The sequence below is a fragment of the Pelobates fuscus genome, chromosome 1, assembly GCF_036172605.1.
Source record: "Pelobates fuscus isolate aPelFus1 chromosome 1, aPelFus1.pri, whole genome shotgun sequence".
In the NCBI taxonomy this organism is placed as follows: Eukaryota; Metazoa; Chordata; class Amphibia; order Anura; family Pelobatidae; genus Pelobates; species Pelobates fuscus.
The window spans coordinates 9,404,373-9,421,266 of record NC_086317.1 but is presented as its reverse complement, the minus strand read 5'-3'; the positions used below and the strand labels follow the sequence as shown (position 1 = coordinate 9,421,266).

General features: G+C 42.2%; 1 protein-coding gene across 3 annotated transcripts in view; it reads left to right on the top strand.

Annotated features, from left to right (window-relative positions):
- Positions 1–12,677, top strand: part of FBXO40 (F-box protein 40) — a 42,733-nt gene extending 30,056 nt beyond the window's left edge. The window contains exons 2-5 of one of the 3 annotated variants that reach the window (XM_063441908.1): positions 4,863–5,070; positions 5,404–5,477; positions 9,586–11,469; positions 12,146–12,677. In XM_063441908.1, the coding sequence (XP_063297978.1) occupies positions 5,475–5,477; positions 9,586–11,469; positions 12,146–12,346 (2,088 nt within the window). In that variant the 5' untranslated portion in view covers positions 4,863–5,070; positions 5,404–5,474 and the 3' untranslated portion in view covers positions 12,347–12,677. Of the gene's footprint in view, positions 1–4,628; positions 5,071–5,403; positions 5,478–9,585; positions 11,470–12,145 lie in introns of those variants that run through there. The other 2 variants (XM_063441924.1, XM_063441914.1) reach the window with 2 other exon arrangements.
- Positions 12,678–16,894: the final 4,217 nt, after the last annotated feature.

Here is a 16,894-nt window from a genome sequence, read left to right as displayed (position 1 = left end):
AAAATGTGTCTTCCACTTCCCTATGCCTGTTTGTAAGCTGCTCCAGTCCGGGATATATCGCAGTATCTTATAGAGTTTGGAAATTGAGTTAGAAGAGCACAACATGGCATCTCGAGGGTTCTCCCAGTCAACAGGCGTGAAGTGTTGAGTAATTGTGTTATAGTAGTGTTGTGTTTGAAGGTAAGCAAACTATGGAAGTGGATGGCCTGGACAACGCTTCCATAGCTCAGCAAGGGACAGAAACCTCTGGCCAACATGATCTACAAAAGGCCGGAGGGTGGAAATCCCACTCTCCGCCCACACCGTGAAAGGGTGGTGAGCACCTGGAAAAAAGTCTGGGTTATGAGTTAAAGGCAGGTGGGTGGTGCGTATTGGGTCAGCACCTTATTTGGAGTGGGAATGTTTCCAGGCCCTGATAGGGGTAACCAGGAGGGGATTAGATAGGACAGAGTCAGGGAGTAGGTGGTGCGGCCTGTAAAGGATAGCCACGAGTGGGTTCGGTAATGCAGGATAGGACTCAAAGGACAAGTTAGAAAATCTGTTTTGGGATTGAATCCAATCTAGCGCATGCCTAAACTGTGGTGTCAAACTGTATTCCCCAGCATTAGGCAGGTTTAGACCACCATCACTCCTGTGCTGGTATAATTTAGTAAGGCTAAGTCGGGCCCCATGTCCCTCCCAGAGAAATTGTCTAAGATATTTGTTCAACAAACACTCGTCATTTTTCGAGAGGAGTATTGGGAGCACCTGGAGCAGAAATAACAGTTTAGGAAAACTGACCAATTTGTATAGATTTTCCCTTCCAATGTAGATTAAGGCAACTTGTGCCGATGTTCAAACTCTGCAAAGATGGCCGTAAAGATTGGCGGAATATTCAATTTATATATGAGGGAGAGATCTCTAGGGGTTTCAATGCAAAGATATTTAAGTGCCCCCGATTGCCACGGCAAAGGAAACCTTTGAGGGAGTGGCGGCGGAGGGCGCCCACTCAAGTGAAGGGCACATAATTTGGCTAAATTGACCCTGAGGCCCGCCATGTCGCGGAATGTCTCTAGCAAGTGAACAAGGGGCTTTATCACAGACCGTGGGTCTGTGATAAAGAGTAACAGGTCATCAGCAAATGCTGTGACTTTCAGTGTAACATCACCCATCGGTATGCCCTTAAACCCCTGCAGCTTCTCGAGAGCTCTCAGTAATGGGTCGATATCAAAATTAAACAAGAGGTGAGAGTGGGCAGCCCTGTTGCACACCCCTCCCCAGGGCAAAGTATGGTGAATCCAGGCCAATTGTGATAATACAGACAGTGGGGTGATGTTGTACATTTTGAATAATATGGACAAATGTGTGACCAAAATATCGCAACTTTAGCACCCAAATCAGGTGCTGCCAGGATATACTATCAAAGGTCTTTTCTATGTCAAGGCTAATAAGGGATGGGGAGCATGAGTCCAGTCCCCCACATGTGGCATAAGCCACGGCCGCAAGAGCTCTTCGGATCTCACTGTCTGCCCCGCACAAAGCCCAGTTGGTGAGAGGTGAGCATCCGCGGCAAAAACGATTGCACTCTCAGAGCAATGATTTTAGTAAGGAGTTTGACATCTTGACTAAGTAGTAATATTGGGCGATAGGAAGCCAAAGTCTCAACATCCTTGATGGGTTTGGGTATCAGAATTATTCTAAACACAAAAAGAATTCAGCGCTAGTAATCACAAAATTAGTCAAGGTAGGCAGCAACCCAAATGAAGGAAAACCCCTCGGGTCCTTCGGTGGATAGATACAAAAAGATATGGAAGGGCTGCGCCAAATAAGGGTAGATAGTCCAGTAAAGTATTGATAGGGTGCCAATAGATGGTCTAGGATACTTGATAGAGTTCCTCTGTGGATGCGTCTAGTGTAGACTGTTCCATATATGTAAATACAAGAGAGGTAGAGGCGACTAATGGTATAGTATAAAAGTTCAGGGTGTGATAGGTAACAAAATGTAGAGAACTCACATTCAAGAGAGCTATGGCCAGCTCTGGTGTGGATTGCGTACAGCGGTATAATCCTCGCTTATAGGATATGTAGGGAGGGGGTCTCCGTCAACACCGTCTGGTAGTCCAGAACTCGGAAAAGAAAGACAGAAAGCGACAATAGTGCTCTCAATTTTGATGTGGTTCAGTGTGCAGATAAGAAGAGGTAAAAAACTCACATTTGAGGGAGCTATGGCCAGCTCTGGTGTGGATAGCGTACAGCGGTATAATCCCCGCTTATAGGATTTGTAGCGGCGATACGTCCGTCAGCACCGTCTGGTGATCCAAGGCTCCAATATAGAAAAATAAAAAGCAGCAATAGTGCTCTCAATTGTGATAGGTTAAGAGAGTAGTAGAGGAAATAAAATAATACTCACAAAGATAGAGCAGAGGTACTGCTCTATGGATAGGCGCTCGTGGTATGATCCCCACCTAGGATTTCTTGGAGTACTGGAACTTTAAAATTGCCAGTGGAAGTAAAAGTAACCAGGAAAGGTTAAAATGCCAGGAATAGGTAAAAAAAAAAGTTTAAAGTGCATAGAGAGTGCAATAAAAAGAGGATTGGTACAATAAAGTAGCCAAAAAACTTTTATTGATCTAAACTACACAATAAATGATTGATTAGGTTAATCTATTGGCAGGCCTTCTTAATGTGTTCTAAGGTAAAGCCGTCGGAGCCGGGTGCTTTCCCAGTCTTTATTGCTATGTGAATTTTGCCTTCAGATATAGGTTCTTTAAGAAGCTCCCTGGACTCCTCACTCAACTGGGGAAGGTCAAGGCTCTTAAGAAAAGCCATGCTGTGACCATGGTCAGCCGGCTGTGCCCCAGTTATTTTTTTGTAGCAATCATAGAATAGCTTGTTGATAGCCACATGGGAAGTACATCTATTCCTATCTGGAGAGTTGATTGCTGTAATAGGCTTGAAGTTGGACTTAGGGTTGGCCATTCGAGCCAACAGTGTCCCAGACCTTCCACCCCACGCAACGAAAAGTGTTTTCAAGTCTAGCTTAGATTGTGCATGGTTCGCTATAAAGGTATTTAAGGTGTGTTGGGCATATCAGTATGACTACCTATGTGTATCGGAAGGGATGACCAAGTAGTGACTATGGGCTCGTTTGAGCTCCTGTTCAAGCAGTGAAGTTAAGTCCCTTCTCCATTTTTTTTTTTGACTGATGCCAAATAAGACAGTATCTGTCCCCTCATAAATAACCGCCCTGGATGTCTCCCACAGCAGTTCAGTGTCATCCACATGGTCCAGATTATCATTTACAAAGTTAGCCCAACTAGTCTGTAAGTGACCCTGGAAAGATGGGTTTTTAGTAATTGGGTTTGAGGGCTGTGTGGAGATAATTAGCGTGATAGGTGCGTGATCAGTGACGGTGATTTTCTCTATAGTGGAGCAGTTGAGATGTGGTAAAACTGTCGGGGTCACCAGGAACATATCGATTCAAACGAGGGAGTCGTGAACTTCTTTGATGTCCTTAAATTGAAATTCAAATATTGGTTTAAGGAGGTTTGAAACCTCCCAAGCTGTTTCGGACGCCTCTTGTGAAATTAGGTTAGTAGTGGAGCCCATTTGAGTGGGTCCCTCATCTGCGTCTGACCCTGTTAGTGAGCAATGAGGAGTAGAGACTGGTGTAGGATCTTTGAGGTGTATCTTTTTGGTTGGTCTTTGAGGTTTTCCTTGTGTTCTCTTGGATAGGGTTTTGTCAATGAACTTATCTATGATGGTGGAGTAAAGATAAGGAGGGAAAGGCAAGGTAGTAGGATCGAGGGACCTGTTGTTAAGAGCAAATGTGATCTTTGTGAAGATAACATTAGAATGCAGAGAGAAGAAGAGACAGGGTGTCAAGCCTACTGTGCTATACTTACGACTGTGGTAAGTATACGTGTTGTGCAACGAGGTAAGAATGGAGTAATGAGGATAGGTAGTGAGCATGGGGGAAATGGAGAGAAGCCAAGAGTGAAAGAGAGAGGAAGAAAGATCCACCAGGTGGAGTCCCTGAGAGTGTGGTTCGTAGGTGAACCGTTGTCAGCCAGTCAGGACTGGATAGGAACTTTAGACAACGTAACGGATATATCGATGTGAGCAATTAAAAACCAGTCTGTGTTAGGGCAGGAACGTGGTGCAGACAGAATGAAAACTCAGCAAAAACTGTCTAGGTATATACAAACAGGATATCTGGCAAGCAGAGGGTTCTTTTCAAGCATGCCTCTACAGAGAGATGGAATCCAGGAGGTGAGCTGCAGTGCCTGACGAGCCCTACCTCCACAAGCTATGAAGCAGGGTAAATTAGTGGGTGCTCAAGGTAAGAGCGATAGATGCGTAAGCAGCAGCATACAGTTCCTCCAGGTGGCACAGGCTGATGTGAGCAGAGAGACAGCCTAGTAGCAAGGTCACCAGTGTGGAGTGGCAGCAGTAACCCCAAGCAGTAGTTAGGGGCAATGAAAAGCAGGAATGTTGGGTATATAAAATAAAGCAGGGTAAGCACATTGAGTCCTATACACAATGCAAGCAGCTGTGTGACAGCCTGGGTTCAGAATTGAGGTATGTGATTAGGTGCCGCCTGGTTTAATTCCTGAACTGAGAGACTGTGAGTACACCGGCAGCCACAGCTTGTCAGTGTGATTCCCTTCAGAGGCAATGTGTGTGGCTGTAACCCAGTTAGTTGTGTGTAGTCTAGAGAGGCTGCACAGAGGGGTAGTTGCAAGCAGGAGGTACAGCTTTAAGAAGTGATGCGGTACCTGTCACAGTATCCACCGCGAGTGATATATGTACCCTGCCTTCGAAGTTCTTTGGTAAGTACCAGCCTCACCGAATCCCAGAGTGATGTTATATTTCCCCAACAGCTGCGGTCGGGTAATGCGGGCCTGTCCCAAAGGCCTTGACTTTCGGCCCTTGCTCTCGATGTGCAGAGCAGCGAGCAGACCCTCAAGCAGGTCCTCCAATGGAGTCCGGTCGGTCGGTGAGAATGTGAGGAGGCAGACCCAGTTTTAGAGCAGCCCCACACAGCACCCAAGCGTCAGATGGAATCAGATGAAATTATCCCGAGAGGAGGTGAGTACAACTGCTGCTAGCTAAGATGGCGGCGGAACCGGAAGCCCACTTTACATTTAGGAATCTTCAGCATTAATTATTAAAAATACTAATGGCTCTTGGACTGAGAGATCTCTCCTGATTACTGCCTCTCTACATTCGAGGTGGGATGAAGATCACCTCTGCTTCCTTCTGACCAAGCCCAAGTCATTATCTATAACTATATAACATATTAAACCAATAAAATGTGAAGTTATACAATTATTGACCAGTGGCGTATCTGAATGTCGTCCACAGATATAACATTTTATTTCATATTACTTCTAACATTTCTTATTTTTCTTTTTCTATCAGAATCACAATCACAGCAAAATAATTTAGGAGGTGGTCGAATGTGACCTGACTGTTGAGTTCTAGCCAAAATCATGGTGAGTTAATCTTTCACGTGCCTTGCAGCCAATATCCAATAAAAGCTGATATCATGTAGAAACAGCTGAAAATCTCATATATACTTTAATTTCTAACACAGACCTAACTATTTTGCATCTTTTTTTGTGTTGACAATTTAAGGGTTTATGACTATTATTATTTTTAGGATATAACTATTTCAGGGGGCAGACAATGATACATGGGCATCAGTTTAGTAAATGTGACAATATTTTGTCTTCAGTAATTTTTTAATAGTTGTTTTTTCAAATAACACAGAGAGGTTTCAGAAGCTTTATCCAAGAGCAGTGTGTCAAGATTGTTCCCAGGTTGGCCAGTCCTCTCACACTATTAACCTAGGCAGGGGGAGAATTATTCCTTGGTTTGCCAGTGACATGAGGGGGCTTTGTCCCTTGCTCTCCTTGTCAGTCTTCCCATACCAGTGACCTAGGGGGGAATTGTTCCCAGGATTGCTGGCCCTCCCACATCAGTGACCTAGGGGGGAATTGTTCCCAGGATTGCTGGTCCTCCCATATCAGTGACCCAGGGGGGAATTGTTCCCAGTATTGCTGGCCATCCCACATCAGTGACCTAGGGGTGAATTGTTCCCAGGATTGCTGGCCATCCCACATCAGTGACCTAGGGGGGAATTGTTCCCAGTATTGCCAGTCCTCCCAAATCAGTTACCTGGACAGGGGAGAATTTTTCCCAGGATTGTCAGTCTTCCCATACCAGTGACCTAGGGGGGAATTGTTCCTAGGATTGCCGGTCCTCCCATACCAGTGACCTAGGGGGGAATTGTTCCTAGGATTGCCGGTCCTCCCACATCAGTGACCTAGGAGGGAATTGTTCCCAGGATTGCTGGCCATCCCACATCAGTGACCTAGGGGGGGAATTGTTCCCAGGATTGCCGGTTCTCCCATACCAGTGACCTAGGGGGGAATTGTTCCCAGTATTGCTGGCCATCCCACATCAGTGACCTAGGAGGGAATTGTTCCCAGGATTGCTGGTCCTCCCATATCAGTGACCTAGGGGGGGAATTGTTCCCAGGATTGCTGACCCTCCCACATCAGTGACCTAGGGGGGAATTGTTCCCAGTATTGCCAGTCCTCCCAAATCAGTTACCTGGACAGGGGAGAATTTTTCCCAGGATTGTCAGTCTTCCCATACCAGTGACCTAGGGGGGAATTGTTCCCAGGATTGCCGGTCCTCCCACATCAGTGACCTAGGAGGGAATTGTTCCCAGGATTGCCGGTCCTCCCATATCAGTGACCTGGGGGAATTGTTCCTAGGATTGCCAATCCTCCCATATCAGTGACCTGGGGGGAATTGTTCCTAGGATTGCCAATCCTCCCATATCAGTGACCTAGGGGGGAATTGTTCTCAGGATTGCCGGTCCTCCCATATCAGTGACCTGGGGGGAATTGTTCCTAGGATTGCCAATCCTCCCATATCAGTGACCTGGGGGGAATTGTTCCTAGGATTGCCAATCCTCCCATATCAGTGACCTAGGGGGGAATTGTTCTCAGGATTGCCGGTCCTCCCATATCAGTGACCTGGGGGGAATTGTTCCTAGGATTGCCAATCCTCCCATATCAGTGACCTAGGGGGGAATTGTTTTCAGGATTGCCGGTCCTCCCATATCAGTGACCTGGGGGGAATTGTTCCTAGGATTGCCAATCCTCCCATATCAGTGACCTAGGGGGGAATTGTTCTCAGGATTGCCGGTCCTCCCATATCAGTGACCTGGGGGGAATTGTTCCTAGGATTGCCAATCCTCCCATATCAGTGACCTAAGGGGGAATTGTTCTCAAGATTGCCAATCCTCCCATATCAGTGACCTAGGGGGGAATTGTTTCCAGGATTGCCGGTTCTCACATACCAGTGACCTAGGGGGGAATTGTTCCCAGGATTGCCGGTCCTCCCACATCAGTGACCCAGGGGGTGGTGGGGGGATTTGTCCATTGCTCCCCTTGTCAGCCCTCCCTTACCAGTGGTCTAGGGAGGAATTTTCTCCTGGATTGCCAGTCCTCCCATTAGCATATCCTCTATTGGTGACTCCTCCTCTTTAAAACGAATGCACAGTTTTTCTCAAAATGACATATTGATAAGAATACCCCAATATTTATTTTTGTGCATCAAAAACAGGGGGAAATATATTATAGAAACATAGAATGTGACGGCAGATAAGAACCATTCAGCCCATCTAGTCTGCCCAATTTTATAAATAAATATTATTGATACAAAAATGGCAATACGATTTCCACATTGACAATAAGCTTTTATATTAATAAGTTAACATTGCATTAGGGCATTTTGCCCTTCCTTTTATTAATGGACAGGTTAATATTAACATACTGTTACTCATATTTATTTTTTTCTTAAAAGAAGTACAAAAAGAACAAGTACAACTTTCCTAGCCTTTTTTCCCATTTACTCATTTTTTAGACCACCTCTGCACTTTTTCTCGTTCCTCAATATCCTTCTTAAAAATGGTTTGTCAGCATTACACTACATTTTCAAGGTGGTGTTTTATCACACATTTATAAAGGGGCTAAATTATTCTTTCTTTACACAATGCCTTACAGGCCTTTGCAGCTGATGACCGACATTGCATATTGTTGCCTGTTATGTCTACTAGTTCCAAATTCCTCATCTCAAAATGCATAACATTGCATTTGTTTACACTGAATTCCATCTTTCACCTGCCTGCCCCGATGATGATACTGGTATTTAATAATAATAATAACTACCAACTAACAAACCTAACTTACCAGGTTATGTTTTTGTATGATATCCATTTGTGTATTTATGATATCCATTTTTAGTATTACTGGAGATAAAATTTATATGTAATATAGCTTTGTTGTGTATTTTGTAATAAATGTAATAACCTTTTCAGTGAATCTCCTGCCTTATCCTTGCAATGCAGGGACTGTCATTTTAAGCTTTCATGGTCATAAGCACAAAGTCCTCCCATATCAATTTAGAAAATTTAGAAAGCCTGCACATGTACATGGTAGCAGAGTTTATTAACACACGCTAGCTCTTGATCACATGCTCATTGCTTAGCTGGCAAGCTGGGTGTCTGATCAGAGAAACCAGGAATTAAAGATGGCTGCCTCGTAAAACAAGCATACACCAGAGGACCCACTGAAAAGAGGCATTTACTTATTGCAAAATAATGCACACAGAGATTATTATACATGCAATGGTTTATTCTACATACTAGTGGTTTTACAAAAAGCCTGACTTTTCAAAGCCCAGCCTTCCACCACTCCACAAAATAATGCTGAATTTTTAGTTCACCATAATATGTACTATTCCACCTAGATTGTATAAGGTTTTGCCAACACTCACAACGTGTGCCAACATTTCAAAATAATAATAGTGTTGTACATTGTGTGCACGACTGCTTATGATTCACTTTATTACAAGTCAGCAGGTTTTAATTAATAAATATTTATCAATGAGTGAGGAAGTTTAAAGGGACACTATAGTCACCTGAACAACTTTAGCTTAATGAAGCAGTTTTGGTGTATAAAACATGCCCCTGCAGCCTCACTGCTCAATTCTCTGCCATTTAGGAGTTAAATCCCTTTGTTTATGAACCCTAGTCACACCTCCCTGCATGTGACTTGCACAGCCTTCCATAAACACTTCCTGTAAAGAGAGTCCTATTTAGGCTTTCTTTATTGCAAGTTCTGTTTAATTAAGATTTTCTTATCCCCTGCTATGTTAATAGCTTGCTAGACCCTGCAAGAGCCTCCTGTATGTGATTACAGTTCAATTTAGAGATTGAGATACAATTATTTAAGGTAAATTACATCTGTTTGAAAGTGAAACCAGTTTTTTTTTTCATGCAGGCTCTGTCAATCATAGCCAGGGGAGGTGTGGCTAGGGCTGCATAAACAGAAACAAAGTGATTTAACTCCTAAATGACAGGGAATTGAGCAGTGAAATTGCAGGGGAATGATCTATACACTAAAACTGCTTTATTTAGCTAAAGTAATTTAGGGGACTATAGTGTTCCTTTAATTATCTTTTAGCATATAACTAATTATGTTTCTGTTTTCTTTTAATTTTCCTCACTTCTATTAATGAATAAAGGGACGACCACAGAAGCCTCCTCCAGGGCAGCATAAACACTGTGACTTATGCTTCAACAAACGATGCCAAGCACCAGTAAACGTCGGCGTCTCTTGTTCAATGATCGCCTGCCGGACACACTGCGGTGCCACCTTCCATCTATGTAAAGAAGATGAGCATCGCCTGCTTTGCCCTCTTGAATGGGTTCCTTGCCTAAATTCAGTTTTTGGATGCCCATTCTCTATGTCTCGTTCCAAACTGACAAAGCACCTGAAGGTTTGTCCTGCAAGTGTGGTCTGTTGCTCTATGGATTGGAATCGTTGGCCTGTTATTGACAAAGAAGGACCACTATTTGAAAACCTTACAAAGGAAGAGCAGAACGAAGAATGTCTAGATGTGGCCCTAGCTCTTAGAGACCAGAACATTCTGTTCAGCTCTTTGAAAATGTCAGAATTCTACCCAGAACTGTCAGAAAATCCCCAAAATATAATAAGTCTAGAGAAAGACGATGACACTATGGAAGAAGTCGGTGCAGTAGGAGGAACAGATTTGCAGCTGAATGATATAGAGTTGAATAACGGTGAAGTTGGTCTTACACAATATGAACGTGAGGCTCTGGCAAGGAACAAAGGAGGAGATCTAGATGCATCAATATTTTCTGATTGGGAATCTATTTTCAGTAAAGAAAAAACAGCAGCTCAGTATTTGGAGTCCAATGCAGCCCAAAGCAATAGCAACACTTCAAAAACTAGCAAAAATACAACTGCCAAGAGCAAAATGGTTGATAAACAGGAGGAAACTAAAACACAAGATGAAAAGAAGAAGCAGAATGTGAACATGGAGACAACCGGTTTGGCTCCTTGGCAGGATGGCGTGCTAGAAAGGCTGAAGACTGAAGTGGATTGTGGAAGTTACAATATGTACTTGGTCCATCATGGCAGTATGCTGATCCAATTCGGTCAAATGGCAGCATGCACTCCTAAAGAGAAAGACTTTGTTTATGGCAAACTTGAAGCACAAGTAGTCAAATCCGTGAACACATTCAAAATACCAGATAGCTACCACTGGAGAAGAGCAAGACCAGGTGAAGACCGCCCTAAAGTAGTAAAAGAACAGTCAGTCGACACTTCAGACTTAGGAATCCAACAGCAGGACTTACCCTTATCAGATGCGATTTACAATACCTTGCTTTGTGCCCTGGAGAAGGAGGTGAGAGGTCACACAATATCAGAAACAAACGCTCTTGCTTGCATGCTGACTGATATTGGGACACAGACTTTTGATTTTGGCATGGATGCTTTTTCTGACAAGATTGTTTTATTAGATACTCTTCCACATAGCAGAAATGTAGGACTTCATCTAGACATAGAGACTGAGTGTGTTACCAGAAGAAACAACACAAACAATTCAGCTTTCAGCTTCTCCTGCAACCTCTTCTTCAGGAGAGATGAGTTTTCCTTCCATTTTAAAAATGCCCACTGTGATATACAATCTGATCTTAATGGGTGGTTCCACCAGAGATGCCCACTTTCTTACTTGGGTTGCACTTTTGCACAAAACAGGTTTCACCCAAAAAAGCAGAAGGCCCAAGTCATCTACAACAAGGAGCTTAAAACCTTTGGCATGAAACCACTGGTGGCCGATACGTTATATGAGGGTGTAAGACCTAACCTTTCAAGAAGTAATAGAGGGAAAAGCAAAGATTCTTTGACCACTCTGCCACTAGAGGTCCTGCAGCACATTGCTGGATTTCTGGACAGTTTCAGTCTATCTCAGCTATCACAGGTGTCTGTTTTGACGAGGGATGTTTGTGCCACATTGTTACATGAGAGAGGCATGGTCCATTTATGTTGGGAGAAGAAGACATATTCTCATGGAGGGACATCGTGGAGATCTCGAAAAAAGGTAACTGTGTTTGAAAGAATCAGAAAAAAGTTGCATGCTTAGAAGTCCATTTAAAAATCATTACTGGGCCACTCACCCATGATATCCAAATTATAGAGCATAGGTTTTCTGATCCTTATTTCATGTATTGTACAGTATGTTATATACACTATAGAGAAGATGGAGTGCATTGGTCTAAAGAAAGCTGACAGTGTCTCCAAGAATTATATCTGATGTTTCTTTAATAATTACAAACATTGAAAAGGCAAGATCTACCCTTAAAGTGTATATTTTATTGGCTTATGCCAAAATTACCATATAAAAGTATAGTTTTGGGCCATTTTCACAAAGTAAATACAAATTCAAAAGTTTGAAATATATATGGAAATAAAACATTTCACGTGATCATGATAATGTTGATGGTGGACACTTCGTAGCAGTAATCGCCTGATTACGATGTGAAATAACATGACCCTTTTAGGTAAAAGTGGACTCTAAAGGGTTTTCATTTATTAATGTTTTTCTTCTGCCTTTTGAAGATTGAATCCAGAAAAAAAAATAGGATAAAACATTCAATTTACTGTCCATTTGTTAGTGTAATAATAGACCTTTTAGTAGACTTTGGTTACATAGATTTCCAAATTAAATGATTTGCCCAGGGTTAGTTACTATCATTTTATGTTCCTCCTTAACGCAGGTTTGGAATTTTAGCAGCCTCTTCTCCAAGGTTCACCACTGGGAGTTTGATGATGCCCCATCCATGGCTGAACACCTGAAGATCTGTCCATTTAATTCCAGGGAAGCCAAAAAAGAACGTTTTAAGCTTCCCAGTTTGTACCAGACAGGGCAGCCAGAGCAGAAGAAGGAGACCCTGCTGTCTTTACGAAAGACTCTTTAAAGGAAGCTGAAGCAAACTTGATCAGGGACAGGGAAGACCCTATCCATTCTAGAAATCAAAAGGGAATCTCCACAAATACAGAGTGAAGTTTGATGTTACAAGCAGGTGAATATTATGAAATAGAAATATAATTTTAAAAAGCAGGTAGTCGAGGAATACTTGGTTAGCAGATTACTGACGCGTTTTAAAGCACCAGGTAAGCAGTGTTGATAGATAAACTGGGCATTGTTGTCCAAGCTATAGTATTACTAACACTAATCAAGATTTCAGTAAATTAAAGCAAAGCTCAAAAGAGAAACTAAATTATCTTGCGTGATACAAATCCAAAGCTGTGTTATTTATATGTGAAATAGAATAAAGTTGACTTATTATTAACTATATAAAATGTGACGTTACTTGGATTCAAATCCAAACCATACATTATTATTTTTTTTAAATGTTTGAACCCTATAAATATAAAATGAAGTATAAACTGTAATCCTTCATAAGGACATTTGATCTATGATATTCTACTTGTGTCTTTCATTAGAAACTGTTTAGTGAATCTGTATTGTACTTTTTTTTTTTGGTTTACAAGGATAACCGTTTTATTTCATGCTAAAGTCTGAAGATAAATATGTATATCTTCCAATATGAATTCACTGTGGATGATTCCAGAAAATGTTGATGGCTTTTCATCCTTTGTAATTTGTTCTACTGCTGAATTTACAGGGTTAATCATTAACTGTGAACTGTCTAGATATCACCAAGCAAGCACAAACTTGAGTCCAAAGATTCGCAATTTAGAGAAATTTTAAATCAACTTTTTCTAGTGCAGCTATGTTAGTCTACTAATTTACAGTTCCCTGGTGAATAGCTCATAAATCATAATTTAGTGATTAAAAGGACACTCTACTACCCAAACACACACACACACAAAAAAAAACTAAATACTGTAGTAGAAATAACCGCAATGAACACATGTATGCATTTAATTATGCGTTTTTTAAATTGAGGTTTATCTAAAAACAGCATGTAAAAGCCAAAGATTTCTTGTCTGCAGCCTTTACAAGCCCTCCTCTTCTAGCCCCGCCTAGACTTTCTGTGGCTGTCCAATCACAGACTTCCCAATGCAGCTCAACAGCTCAATGAGATGTCTTGGCAGGGAAGGTGCTCTGGGATATTGCTGCCTCTTGAGTTTAGTTCCACTGAGCTAAACAAACCAGGAAGTAATATGTTGTCTGATTGAAGGGGGTGTAAGCAGGGTAATTTATAAAAGTGTCAATTCCAATTGAAATCTGCACTTTTTGTAAAATGAAGGAAGAGGGCCCACTTTAGCAAGCTTTACTGCTTTAGGGGTCTGGAGAGTTCCTTTACCCCAGTGAATATTGGGTGACTTTTTGATGTTGCAGCAGTACAAAACGATGATGAAAGTTGCACATAAAACAATATCAGAATCTGTGTGATTTTTAACAAAAATAGAGATGATTGTAAAACTAGATCACAAAATGCAAGGCAGTTGGCAGAGGGCAGCACAGTAGACAAACACACCCCTAACACCTACCTGCCACTGAAGGGGAGAAAACAAAAGGACAAGGAGACACAATGAACTTGTTTTGTGTCCAAAGCGGACACTTTGTCAGCAGTCACACTGTGTCCTCGTTCAGTGCGTCTCCTGCTCCTTTAATTTCCCCCATTCAGCGGCAGGCATTCGATTATGTCTGCTGTACTGTTCTCTGCCAACGGGCTGGTAGGTTTAATATATTATTGCATAATACAGTAGATTTTATTTTGGTGAAACTACATGAATTCGTATTTTTCCTTGATAAGCGTTTGGACGGACTCACCAAGGGACATTTAGCAATTGTAAGTGTAAATGTATTTAATACAGCTTTGTTCTGATTTTGCTGCAAAACAGCTGAGGAAACATTGCTTTATCTAAAGGTACAAGATGGCACTTTTGCTCCCCAATACATGCAATCTAACGCAGAAATAAAAGATCTGTGTTATATGTGGCTAAACGGGATATTTAGGTAAGAGCTGAAATTTAGAACAAACATTTTCATTTCTGGGCTTTATAAAAAGGAGAGGGGCTTTTGAATACGCAGTACGTGTATTACCTTGTATTATGACCGAGACAGAGCTCTGTCCACGGCCATTGAAAGCCATAAGGTTTATGCTAAATCAGACCCGCTTCCAAGATCTGTGCCTCAAATTCATATTTTAGAACTTCAAAAACAAAAAAACGATAACACATTCAGCCCTCATATAAGCACTGAGCGTGTGAGCTGAATGGTCGGGTTTACAAACTACCTAAATTCTATACATGCCCTATTTCACTCAGTTTATATAAACAGCAATAATTCAGTTTGACCTGTAGTGGAAGAAGGAGAGGAGAATCTGTAGCCCTGCCGTGCTGCATAGTGTAGGTTTACCATTTATAATGTTATTTTATTAAGTTAATACATTTCTTACCACGGGAAATTATTTTAAAAAAAGTCAATGTTTAATGTAATTTATCTGGTGGGGGCGCTACAATAAATAGCCCTACGAATGACCCACCACTGTCAGTAGTATATGGTATAGATAAAGGGCACAGATTTCAATAGTCAGGGAGGGTGTAGTCAGGTTGTCATCCATCATAATTAACAGAATTATGTTTATGACGGCTGTTTCAGTGTAGTACAGTACCATTTTTGGATCCATATGATGCCAGTCCATTCTGTGTGGTGTGCACATGGTCCTGTGGCAGCAGAAATGGGACCCAGACTTTCCAGGGGTCAAGTCCTGGGGAATAAAGTGTGGGAACTCACCCAAGATCCACCGCCCTCATGCCCCGCCGCCCCCCCCCCCCCCCCCCCAAACAAAAAAAAAAATCTACACTTGAATGAATATATAAACACACATTCATATTTTTTACATTTACAAATGTCCACCCAGCCTCCCTACCTGGAGAGCTGGCGTGGACCTGTCCCTGGGGTCCAGTGCAGCAGGCAGCTGTCTCTCTGTCAGAGAACACCGCTCCCTCGCCGCATCTGACAGGGAGACAGGCGCCCGCTGAGGGGGGGTCCATCAGGCCACCTCTTGGGGGCCCCCCCATGACAGGGGATTTTTTTGCCACCCACTGAGTGCCTGCAGGAGCAACAGTAACAGTGTTCCTGCTGTGAAAAAAGTGCAGGAACGCCGTTCCCACAGGACGCGAGCCCTGAGACTGTCCATCAGCTGATCTTCTCTAGAAGGCTGGATTGGGATGGAGCTAAAATTCTGGGTATAGGCCTATATAATGGTGTGAAAAACCTTGCAGAAACATAAAATAATAAAGCAATTCTCTGTAAAATAAAAATGATATATTCTATTTGGTTGTTACGTTCGAGCCTTTTGTTAAAGACTGTTATTTAAAGACTAAATCAGGATTGCAGTCAAATTTCCATTACACTCCCTCACTAAAGTAACTCAAGAAATTTCAAGGAAATTTATAGAAGCAATGTAAACTCTAATGTAATCAAAGTCATCCTGCAGCTTTAAAATATAAGGCTTTTTTCAATGAGTTAACCTACGCAGAGATGCAAGCTCCTCCCCATCACTTCCAGTTTTTACCTAACATGTTGCGCATGATGTCCACGTGATACTCGCTTCTTTTCTCTGACCAGTTATTGGAGAGTATCAGTCTGAACTTTGCCTTATCATTGGTTGCACTTACAGATTTCCGATAAGTGTAACTAGCATCAGCCAATCAGCAGCAAGACCAATCACAGGCCTGCATTAGCACAAAACTACTTAGAGCTTCTTAAATAACTGAACACGGATACATTTTAAGGTAAGTATTTGTGTTCAGTCAGTCAGGAGTTCGCTGGCTCCTCTGCTCAATGAGGTATAAAAGAACCAGTCATTACCCCCTATAGATGACCTTAGGGCAGCAACCGAGTGTCCCCAGCCACAGCAGCTATTAATCGACTTTGTCCTACTTTTCGATCCAGGAGATAACCAAGGATCTAGGAGTTCTGAGCCCCTTAAAGAGAAGGCCAGCACGTATTAACTGATCTACAGATTGTAGTAAACAGATTCAAATGAAGAAAAAGGAAAACTCAGGATAAAATAGTTGATAAAAATAAAACCCAATCTCAGCCATATTCACAGTTTAATCATTTTAGAAAATAAATCTAAAAGGTTTTTTCCCAATCTGCCGGTTTTCCCTGAAACATGACATTTCCTCATCCATTCTCTGTATTTTCCAGTTTAATGAGTAAGCCCTCAGCCTTTAGTGAGGGTGACTCTTTGTCCGGGTTGTTTCTGCTGTAGACGGCAGTAAAGTAATTAGTATTTAGCTGGTTACAAATCCACATCATAAGAAATAATCGCAACCAACACAATGTGCAACAGTAAATGTTTTATTTAGGTTTAATTCGAAATCCTTTCCGTGTAAAGGTCTGATTAAACCAAACATGGAACCGGTCACATGAGAAGAGTATCCAGTTCCTGCTGAATTTCCCATAAAAAACGCGCCTGGTTACACCGGTGGCCAAGAGCCAGTGCCGCAGCTCGCCAACTTGGCAGAAACATGAGTCCTTG